The 12,070-nt window shown below is 30.4% G+C and overlaps 1 protein-coding gene across 1 annotated transcript in view; it reads left to right on the plus strand.

Moving 5' to 3' along the window:
* LOC123294236 overlaps positions 1-11,833 on the plus strand; it is a 29,034-nt gene extending 17,201 nt beyond the window's left edge. The window contains exons 2-3 of the mRNA XM_044875351.1: positions 6,769-6,958; positions 9,509-11,833. Of these exons, the coding sequence (XP_044731286.1) occupies positions 6,786-6,958; positions 9,509-11,708 (2,373 nt within the window). The 5' untranslated portion in view covers positions 6,769-6,785 and the 3' untranslated portion in view covers positions 11,709-11,833. The remainder of the gene's footprint in view (positions 1-6,768; positions 6,959-9,508) is intronic.
* Positions 11,834-12,070: the final 237 nt, after the last annotated feature.

Consider the following 12,070-nt stretch of genomic DNA (forward strand, 5'->3'; position numbering starts at 1 on the left):
GTCGCGGTTGTTTTAACCTATCAGAAGTCATGTTGATTGACATCGTCAATGTGGCGACGGTAAGCAAATGCTATCTTCTGATGCTTATTGGGCTACCGTGGCCTAATCGTAGTAAGTATCCGGATGTAGCATTTCCCAAATGATTTATCCGACGGTTTAACTTAATAATTAATTTATACACCTATGTCGAAATATAAGACTATGACTATGATTAAACATGGCATTGATGACACTTCGTGACTATGAAAAGTAGGTACATAATAATACTTTTATGATTGATTTACAAAATGAATTATGATTTGTTAAAACTTCTAGAATTAAAATACATTTTCTTGAACATAATCTTATTATCATAAATAAATTTGTAAGTTACTAGAGTGTAAAAATCCATATACTAACTACTTTTTATTAGGTGCATAATATATTTGACATTACCTACAATATTAATAATTATTTATAAGAGAACAGTTATTGAAATGCTGTGTCCTGTAGCTTTACATGCGTGAATTAGAGGCACACGTTTATTGAAGACAAACTGCAATTCCTGAATAATAATAAATAATATCTCAATACTATGAAAAATACATAGTACATAGTTAGTTGTAATAATAATGAAATATATTATTTACATGCGCCTCCACCATTTAATGAAATTAAATTTTTTTGATGCGGAACCCTCTAAAAAACAGTTGAAATAAAATAATAATACAATAAGATTCAAAAGTTCAAAATATATATGGCTGATGAAAGATCAAAAATAAGACTCGATTGACTTAGAACAAGACTGAGATTATTTTTGTAAGACCAAGACTAAATCTAATAATGCAAGATCAATACCAAGATAAAATGGTTAAGATACAAATCTAGACCCATATAACTAGGGTCTTAGCCAGGTTCTTGGTCTCGCTTATAACTACCCTCAACAAGGACTATAAATTAAAATTTTTTTTTACCCAAAAAGTTCTTAAATATAGGCAAGTTTTTTACATAAATATAATAAAAATAGTCCAAAAATTATCAAGAATGCTCAAATTTTGAGCATTGAGGCCCAGGTCTAGAGTGACACAATTTTAGGGGCGGTAAAGTTTACGGAACGTCAAAATTTTAAAAGGGAACCAATTCAAGGGCAATCTGATAAAATGTATTGAATAAAATATTTATAAATCGTTAGAGATAGAATAAAAGTTTAAATGTAAAAAATGTTCCTAATAAAAAAATAAACAACTTTTGTTTGAAACATTTTTCTGTAAACATTATTGTTTACCCGTGATGGCGAAAATTAGGATAAAACTTTGGTGTTCATTTTCTCCAAAACTATTAAAGATAGGCCGTTGAAAATTTGTAAGCAGCTTCAACTAGTCATCTTGTAAGAAATTCTAGAAACTACTTTCGAAAAGGCGGCATATCAAACCGGGCCTAGGGCATCATCCAGCCTAAATCCACCACTGGTAATATTTCGAGTCTCGAAAATGCTTTAAAAAGATTTGAAAACTACAACTTTACGCTCAGAAATTGCTCGTTCCAGAATTTAAAGAGAAATACACTAAGAACCATAATTGTGTTTTTTTTGCTTGAATTATAAAACAGATTGACGTACAGTTTAATTAGTGTATAGATAATAATTTTTGTAATTGAATAATGAGATCAATTATATAAAAAATTTATTATGACAACAATAAAATAAACATTTTATAATCTAATATGTATGCCCTTGGCATTGGATAGATTTGCAATAGTAATAATAAAAGCAGAACATATATAAATAAATAAATAAAAATAATATTTTTGATTTATTACTCTTATTAGTTAAAGCGTAAAGGTTGTTGAACATCATATTATACTTATAAATATAAAAGTAAGTAGTGAAAGAATTAACTACTCAGCTGATATATTGTAGATTGTTGAAGTTAATAAGAGGTCGACGGCCGTGCATGACTCACATTCTTTTACAAAAACACCTTTAATCTGATAAATAAATAAATAAATAATAATATTTATTAAATGTTATATTCAGATGTATTTCAAAATGAAATCTTTTTTTAAAAAAATATTTATTAGTTGGGTTTTTTTTTTATTTCTAAAGTTTCTAGAAACTGGTCTAGTAGGGTATTATATCGCTGTACTCGATGCATCGAGATTTGTGTTAAGGTAGTATAGGTCGTCAACAGACCATCCTTTTTTTTCAAAAATTTATATAGCGTACAAAATTTAATACGCACATTACCATAATTGATCATAATAATTAAACTGATTTTATAACAATTAACAAGTGAAAACAAACAATTGACTGAGTTAATTGTTGAAATACCATGCATAGTCAGTGTTGATTTCTTTATCACATTACACATACAAACATGTGACACATAAATAACTGATAATCAAGTATAGTACATATTATAAAATTTCCGCCTAATTGGCGCCCTCACGGGTAAACAGTGATGTTTACGAAAAAATGTTTAAAAGTTGTTTAATTTTTGATAAGGAACTTTTTTTACACTTAAACTTTTGTTCTATCTCTAATGGTTTACAAGATGGGTCCTACGGACCCAAGACCCAATTGACCTAAGCATGCTATAAAAATTTCAGCTTGATATCTTTTTTCGTTTTTCAGTTATCGTGTACACAGATGGACTGACGGACAGACAGACAACCGGAAATGGACTAGTTAGGTGATTTTATGAACACCTTTACCAAAATTTTGTTCATAGTATCAATATTTTTAAGCGTTACAAACTTGGACTAAACTTAGTATACCTTGGTATATGTTACCTGGTATAAATATACCTGGTATAAAAATAACTCCTGTAATTTAGTGCATTATGGACAATAGTAACGAGCTTCTAACGTGATTTCTGTAAATTCGCAAAACTCTACGACCAAAGCTACTAAAATACAAACAACATATTACACACAAATGTGCCACTTTCGTTTGTACATAGCTATTTATTAAAAAGCTAATTGGTTATTCTCACTTACTTTTTTGCTTTTCCTAACGGCTATTTAATTAATTAAAACACTAATTATAATGTCGTGTGTTTTATTTTAAATAAATTAATTTCAAATTAAATTCATTTAATAGTGTAAAAAAATAATTAGGTTTGAATAATAAATCCGTTAAACTTGTGTACAGTACTTTTATAATGTTAATTGTAAATTTTAGAACGTGTTAGCGCCTAATTTTCTACGCTATACATAAATATTTAAAATCCTAGCAGTCGTTTGAAGATCATCACCTCTTTTCCAGTTGTTATTGGTTACGTAATCCTAAACTCGAACTGGAAACATAACTAAGAACACTCTTATCTTTCAAACAAAACAAAACTGAAAATCGGTTCATTCGTTTAGGAGCTACTATGTCACAGCACCTTTCTTTGTTAGTCGGGGGTTAAAACATATGAGCTAAATTAATAGTAAAATATCAAGTGACTTAGGCTTCTCCTTCATTGTGCATTGACGAACTTTATGGTCTAAGTGTGTTTCACTCAGGAAAAGACACCATAAGTTAGCCGAATTTAGTAAATAATAAGTGTTGTAAACTGTTTCGTAGCAAATAAGGATTTTTTCACAAAGTTTGGAGTAGATTTTCTGCTGTGACCAGTAGAATTTGCAGACAGTGAAATGGCGACATTAGGCTTACACACGAGCATTATAGTATCTATTGTTGTAGAATCAGCCAGATTTAAATATTTTAGTACCCTTAAAATACGTCTACTAATGGCGAACTCTAAATCACTTGACCCTGATCTACTTCTATTTTTGATTGCCGCCAACTGGTCTTTCAAGCGGACGTACTCCTACAAACCAGAATAATATAGGATTAATTGATGTCATTATTATTCGCTAGTGCTGCTGACTGACCCTACTATTACCCCGTCTTATCTCTTGTCTAACCTCCCAAAGCTTTTTCAAAAGGCAAACTGAATCAAGTAACTAAAGTTAGATTTCGTTCAATTGCAAATAATTTCAATTCTAACTTTTAACGACATTAAAAAAAGCGGCTTACATATTTCTGTCATTAATACTCCAGTTTACGAGGCTAAAACCTGTAAATTCTTTCCTATAGCACTGATTGACTTGGAAATTAGGCATTAGACTGTTTTTGCCTAGATTTCATCGCTTTATCATCGATTCCCGTTGCCATTTTCAACATATATTTTCCACCCCCTATAAGGTTTTACCACCCCCTAAGCAAAAGCACCATTCGACACCGTATAATTTTTGTTCTAGAGAGTAAACAAAGCTTAATCGCAAATTTTCATTAAAATCGCTGATATGGGTCAAAATTTTGAGATTCATCTTCTTTCTCCACGTTTATTGGAGTATAAGTCAATAAATCAACCATCAACCATTTTGAAGTGGTTGACAGTGGCATGCACAGAGATTATAGACAGGGTAGATAGGTTTTGGTTCATCGCCCTAGTGAGTCAAGATTTTGTACTCGTAGATAAATAATATTAGATATCAGAACAAGATTCTACATATTTTTCTGAATTATGTAGGGTAGGTAGTGCCTTTCTGTCTACATATAATGCACGCCACTGGTGGTTGATTATGTCAATAAAAAAAAAATTTTTATACACTTTTATATTTAATTTATACAATAAATATAATTTACACTACTAATACAAATCTCTATATACATAATTTAACGGTACATAACATTCTTATGTAATGTAGCAGCATTAATATATTTAGTGTGTAGTGTAAATAAAATATATATGATAAATAGTTACTAAGTTAATACCTTATTACCTTTCTTATATAAAAATTACAAAAACAGAAGAGACATAGTTACAAAATAATGAACTTGATAATAATGCTTGATAATGAAAGTAGTTATTTCAATTAGAAATTGATAAACTGTTATGAATAAAAAAAAAATTTACGGTAGTTTATATAGATATATATATATATATATTATCGTATTTATATATTTTTACGTAATATATGTTTTTAATTACTGTTTTTATTACCATAATATCTTACAAATGTCGTAGACCTTTATGATAATATATTATTAGTGCAAGGAAATTGACAATTGATTATTGGTGTTAAGCTTATAGGTTTCTAATTTATAAAAGGGATTTTCGGAGCCCATATTTTTACACTACCTGGCAAATTATATACAGTAGAATCTCGATAAGTTAAAGTCCAAAGGAAACACAAAATATTTTAAGTTATAGAGGTTTTAAGTTATCAAGTGTCTATGTTAGGTAAAGGTTAATATAGAGGTATGTACATGTTTCTATGTACCCTAGTTAATATAGAGGTATGTACATGTTTCTATGTAGTTACTGAGGGCCTATACAGAGATTATTTATTTAAGTTATAGAGGTTGCGTATTCTAAGTTATAGAGGTTTTGGGCTCTGATGGGAAGGGAACATAGTATTTTTTGAAGTAACAGAGGTTTTTATGTTACCGAGGTTTAAGTTATCGAGATTCTACTGTATATTTACCTACAAACAAGTTACATATATAATTATATTTATACATATAATTGATTTGCCACTAAATGGCTTATCATTCATATCATTACATTTTTCCATCTATCATCTAAACCACATATAATATACGGTTTTTTTCGTTGGAAGATTCATAAGTATTCTTTCCTATTTCTTCCCTTTTTCCTTCTGTTCCCCTACAGTGCTTTACCAGATACCTCACACTCGCAGTTCTCCATCCGCATAGGTAATACACAGCCCATTTTGCCGTTCATGTTCTCTCTCTAGTATTCTCATCCAAATCTGTATATCTTGTTTGCCAGAATTCTTCTTTCTATTCCTTCTGCCTTGTTGAGGTACGTACTGCGCGCCTCTCTTGTAATTTACATATACAGGATGGATCATTTTAATCTATATTGGCTAATAGCTTGTTTTTTAGTTAACCAATCACTTTGATCTTTGACCTGAAATATTAGTTTCAAGATCATTTGATCTTTAAATGAGCTTGAATATTTACCTGGCCTGAATAGTTAACTATTAACACAGACGAGTGACTTTTATTATCCTCAATAATTTTTGCCTAAAACATTTTTCTAAAGGTAGTGTATTTTCTTCCATTAAACCCAATAGTTACATATTTTTAAGTTGTATTTCTTCCGATAAATACCAAAAAATCCCTTAGCCAAAAGTTGTCAAGAGCAATTGAGGACATGCGCCTGTGTCTATAACTTTGAACTGCAATTTCGATATATATAAAGCGTATTTTCTTTCAATTTAATGCAATAACGACATATTTTTAAATCGCAATTCCTCCTTTATAATTTAAAGTGATATTCAATCTTTTACCATTTAGGATCTAAATTGGCTATTAAAGAATACGAAGAACTATGTCAAATCTTATGCCAGAATATGATTTCCCCATGAAATGACTTCCCCCGGAAAACTAGGTGGCGCTTCTGCAGAGATATTCAGATGCATAGATTAACCCATCTCATCCAGTATATATGCTTAGGATGGACAACTGATCCAGGAATAGAAACATGAAAGATAAAAACAAAAAAACTCGACTACAGATGATCAAAATTCGAAAGTTAAAAAGTTTTTGAATTCATTATTGTTGTTTGTAAGAATTTCTCTTCTTCGTCGAAACACAGAGACCGAAAATTTTCATTCTTTGTTGCAGTTTTATTAAAATTTACATTTTATGATCCTTTGATGTATATAAATCCCATGCCTCTATTTTGTAAAGAATGCAAAAATATCAATTTCCAAAAATTTACAACAGTAGATAAAATAAATTAAAATTCTTTTCTCTATTTGTTACAGATTACGAAAATATCACAATGCATTATCGGTTGACCGTCCTGTGGATATTCATAATATGGGTATTTGTAGGTATAACGGAATCACGACCACAAAATGAACCACATTTGGATCGGGGATCGTGGAAACCGTTTATACCTTCAATCCCAGAACGAATACATCCACAGCCATCAGTTGATCAACATAATAGCAGGTATAATACTAATAAAAAATATATTTATGAAAAAAATGATAATTTTCAGCAATTATCATTTAATAATACATTAAAATTATTTTTCAATTCATTCAAAAATAATAATAATACATTTAATGAACGTACAAAAAATATTTTACATAAATTAATTACAAATTATACACAATTCACAAAAAATCATAATTCAACTTTTACAAATTTGAGGTTTTTTGAACGTATACGTTCATTAATGACAAATAATAAAAATGATATAACAATTGTGAATAATTTCTTACAAAATAATTTACCAGATTTAATTCAAGCCGAAAATAGTACACAAAAATTAACAAAAACTATTGATATTAAACCGAAATCAAATAAACCAAAAATATGGCCAAATACGGATATTTTAAGCGATGATAGTCTATTATATTATATGAATTATACAAATTTATTTAATGGTAAACCGAATTTACGTCGAAAAAATAATACAACGAATATTTGTACGAAACCAAAACGAAATTGTAATACACAAAATAAGGTAAAACCAACTATGACAGTTCCGATAAAAAATCATTTTACACCTCAATTAAATACAAATAAAAAGAAAACTCAAACCCCATCAATTAGTACAAAAGCAGTGCCTTTACTTGTTACAACAAAATTGACACGACCCTTAAAAGATATTATTTCAGCCACTGAAGTCCCATCACCAATTACTGTTACATCACAGAATGGTATTAATATCGATACTGGTAATCCGTATACGTCAAGACCGAATAAAAAACCGAATGGGAAGTGTCCAACAATTTATATAACGGCACTTACTACAGTCCATGGAAATAACACGATTTTAAGTCGCGAAGAGTGTTCCGATTTGAATATTGTCATAGATTCTCAAATCCATAATAATAATTTGATTAAAGATGGACGTCCTTCTTCTGTATCAGCAACTCCCCTTCAAGCTTCTGAAACAACCAATCAAAATCAAGTTGTTGATGACTTGGTGGCAGTTGATTCTCAAGTTGATTCTGCTGTAGCATCACTTCCTCAAAGTGATACAGCTGTGGCTCCGGCAGCAGATGCTGCTACCTCAAGTACCACGAATAACTTTAATATTCGACCACCATTACCTCGACCACCATTAAATCAAAATGGTGGAGACTCAGAGGATAATATCCAAGCAGATGAATCGTTAGTTACAACCATGATTGATTCATTTACGACCCCATCTACGTGGTTAGATACTCTAAATCCATTGTTAGGGATACTATTAACACCGTTATCAGTAATCGCTATTGGTGGTTTAAGTTTAATTGCATTAATTTTCCCATATTCACTTCCAAGTTTATTAATTTCACGTTCAGCGAGAAAATATCCTAAAATTGATCAAACTCGTCATGATTATGATGGGAGTCATGAACCAATTAATGGATGGTATTGGCATGATGGTTATAAAACATGGTCGAATCGACCACCAAAAGGTGATGAATTTGATCGAAGAATTCTCGATGAAAGCATTGATAGTTACTTTCTTAGGCCTTATAGGTACCAAATTCGACGAGGTAGAATTAAATAGTAATAATAAAGCTTCTTCTTCAAGAGTATAGAATTTTTAAATTGTCACGAAAATTGACTTTCTGCAAGGCGTTTAAACTTTTTTTGGGCACTAAGTTCATTCGTTTGGACACATCCATAATATCGGACAAACAAAAGGAATGTTTGTACGCTATTTAAATTGATTACAAATGAATTGTTTTGCTTGAAAAAAGTAAATCACATTGATGCACTGGCTCTTTAAATTTATGGAGTACGATTAAGGGTGTTCTCCCTCATTATATTTTACTTTTATCATAAAATTCCTTTCGTGTAGAACTTAGTTTTAAATATTTAGTTTAATATAAGGCTCTTAAACTATTAATTTATTAATTTTGATTATTAAATGTAAATTTAAAATTTCAGATATATTTTTAGGTAGATGGGTGTCATTATTACAGATAATGTACTTATGTAATATTTATATAATTTATGGTATTAATAAACATTTTTTAATTTAATTTTTGTCCTTTGATTTTAAATATTCAAAATTTATACCCATAAAAGACTGTTTAAACCACAAACTGGACACGATTGTTAAGCTCCATGTTTTTCAAGTGAAAATTTCAATAGGCGCGTTAGATGATACATGGTTTAAAACCTTATTAGTTCGCGCTATCGTCATTATCATGTTTTTGCTGAGTATATTTATAGCTATACTCATTACATTTCAATATAGGTACAGTAGGTTAGTGGTAGAGCAGTAGATTCCAACACAGGATGCCAGCGTTCAAGCCTAGCTCAAGAATCTTAAAAATTTTTATTTGTTTTTTTAAATTCATCAATTATTTCATTTAATTTACTACATATTAGCATCAAATCTACCTTGGTATGAAAACTTCCTTGGTTATTGTTTTTTAACCGATGTAAAATACTCCAATAATGGAAAAAATCTATAATCAGTCTTTATTCAATCTTTAAAACCAAATGCTTCAAGAAAAAAAAGTAATTATTTATTTATTTTTATTTTTTTAGAGTTCGAATTGAAAATGAACAAGAAAAAAACGAAATATCACATCGACAAGCACGAATAGATAAACCAACAATCGAACACACAACCATTCGTCAAAATAAGGCTGCAAGTCCAGCCATCAGAGATTCCATAAAAGCCGTAACGAATCAATTACTAGATCCAAGCAATGTGACATTAGATACAAGAACACCACCAAAAATTAAAGCACATCATAAACCAAGTGTTGAAAAAATTAAACCAGTAGATGTTGTTGAAAACTCACATGCTGGAATTGCTGTGCCAGTTAACGAGGATGAAATTAAAGAATTGGAGGAACAAACTAAGAAAATAGCAATACTACGTAACCAGAATAAAATCCAATCGACAACTGATAGTGGTTTATCAACATGGATTTTACTTAGCGGTCAACCATCGACTACTATGAAAAGTGTTACGAAATCGGAGCCGAACAAAGAAATTAAAACGGACAAGTATCGTATTAATAATAAAATGCGTACTACAACAAGAAAACCAATAGCAACGACCACGGAATCATCTGTTGAAGTTACAGAAGTTATTTCTATCGCTAATAATACAAAAATTGTGAACAAGGTTAAAGCCTCAATACTTGCAAATAGTATGAAAGAAAAACATACAGCTACGGGAACTACGACCGTTAAACCACAAACAACGACAACGTTGAAAAATATCAAAGCTAGTTCAAAGAAAAACTCTACAAACGTAAGTGATACCAGTAATGAGGAATCAAAAATTGAAGAAAATAAGATAAATTCATCGGTTTTACCAATTGAGGCAAAAGATGGTGATTTAGATTTAACAACTGAACCGACAAATAAAAAATCAGGATCTACGAAAAAACCTCCACGATCAACGACCACAACATCGAAACGTAAGAAGAATAAGAACAGACGAAAACGTCCAAGTAGTAATAAAACAGTAAATGGTACAAAAACGGCTATTAAACCGCAAACTAAAGAAAAACCAATATCAACACAAGTTTATAACTATTTATCACGTGAAGTTTTACCAACTGTTGGAGTTGGTTTAGTCGGTTTAATGGTTACGGCAGGTTTAGCCAGTTATTTCTTATATCCATTTGGTGTAGCGGCACGTAGAGCATATAACATCGCTGATAGGAAAGATGATAAATATTATTATAATAATGGAGATTATGGGTATGGAGGACAGCCTGAAGAAGATGTTATAAATAAGGTGGTTGCTGGTATGCCAGCTTCTAGTTCTGGTCTAGAAGAATATATTTATGCAAAACCAACAAACGAAAATCGTTATAAATCACCATATCAAGAAACACCAGAAACACAACAAAATGTACGATATCGTCAGTCGAACAGTCCAAGTTATCCAACCTATTCAGCTAGTTATTCCCAAGATAAAGTATCATACAATCAAATAAACAAATATGGTGGACAAAACGAGAATACGTTTAATTATAACACAGATTATTCTACACCAAAATATGGAGCCGATATCATTGCTGAGCATCAAAAAGAATCAGGTTATACAGTTTCGGGAATTCCAGCAGGTAGTGATATGAATGCACAAAAGTTTGTTGTTGGAAACATTCCAAAAGATATAATTGTTACGCCAGCTGCAGTACCAGAACATGGTCCACGTAGTTTAAAACTTAGACGTCGTCGGCGAAGGAATACTTTGGAAAAACATTCGAAAAGTATTGAAAATAATGAAATTTTAGATGATATACCATCAAATAATGTACATTTAAGTGGTGGTTTTCTTTCGAATAATTTTAATTTACCATCAGAAATTCAAAATAACACTTTCGATCCAACAGCCAATAAAGATACAGAACCAAAGAATAATGTAACGAAATTATCACTTGTACCACAAAAACCATCGTTATCACAAATATCAGAAGTACCATCACAAATCGCACAGGTACCATCACAAATCGCTGATTTACCATCGAATTTGCCCATTGATTCAGGATTATCAATATTTTCATTTTTCAAAAGTTTACTTGAATTTAAAATGCGTTTAGGTCTATCAATAATGCAACACATGACTGAAGCACTTGGACGATATATTCATTCAACTTTACCTCCAAAAAAACCACAATATGATGATGTTGATAATGATCGAACGCCGGCAGAAAATTTAACACAACATCAGAATAATAAAAATGGAACTGTTATTAAAAGGGAGGGACATTTTTACAACTAGTTTTACAAGTTTTATAACCTGTAATTAGTAAAACCTGCGTAATGAAATTTTATTCAAAATTATTTAAGAAAAAAATTCACAAACAAAAATTAGATTGCAAAACAGTGGATTTTTTTTAATGGAAATCAATTATTTTTTTACTAACTCGTCAGCACTCGCGTCAACCGTTCTGTATACTTAAGTCGCTTGTGACAGATTTACTCACACGTTCCCATACGTCAAATATTTCGAGTATTAAATATTCTTTAACTTTATAAAACATAACCTCTACAATATTTTATATAAATTTATTTTTTAATGCTCTAGTTTAATTAAAAATAATGTGATTACGTGATTATTGAATGATATTTTAGAGTGAAAAT

Source organism: Chrysoperla carnea, chromosome 2 (assembly GCF_905475395.1).
Source record: "Chrysoperla carnea chromosome 2, inChrCarn1.1, whole genome shotgun sequence".
Taxonomy (NCBI): domain Eukaryota; kingdom Metazoa; phylum Arthropoda; class Insecta; order Neuroptera; family Chrysopidae; genus Chrysoperla; species Chrysoperla carnea.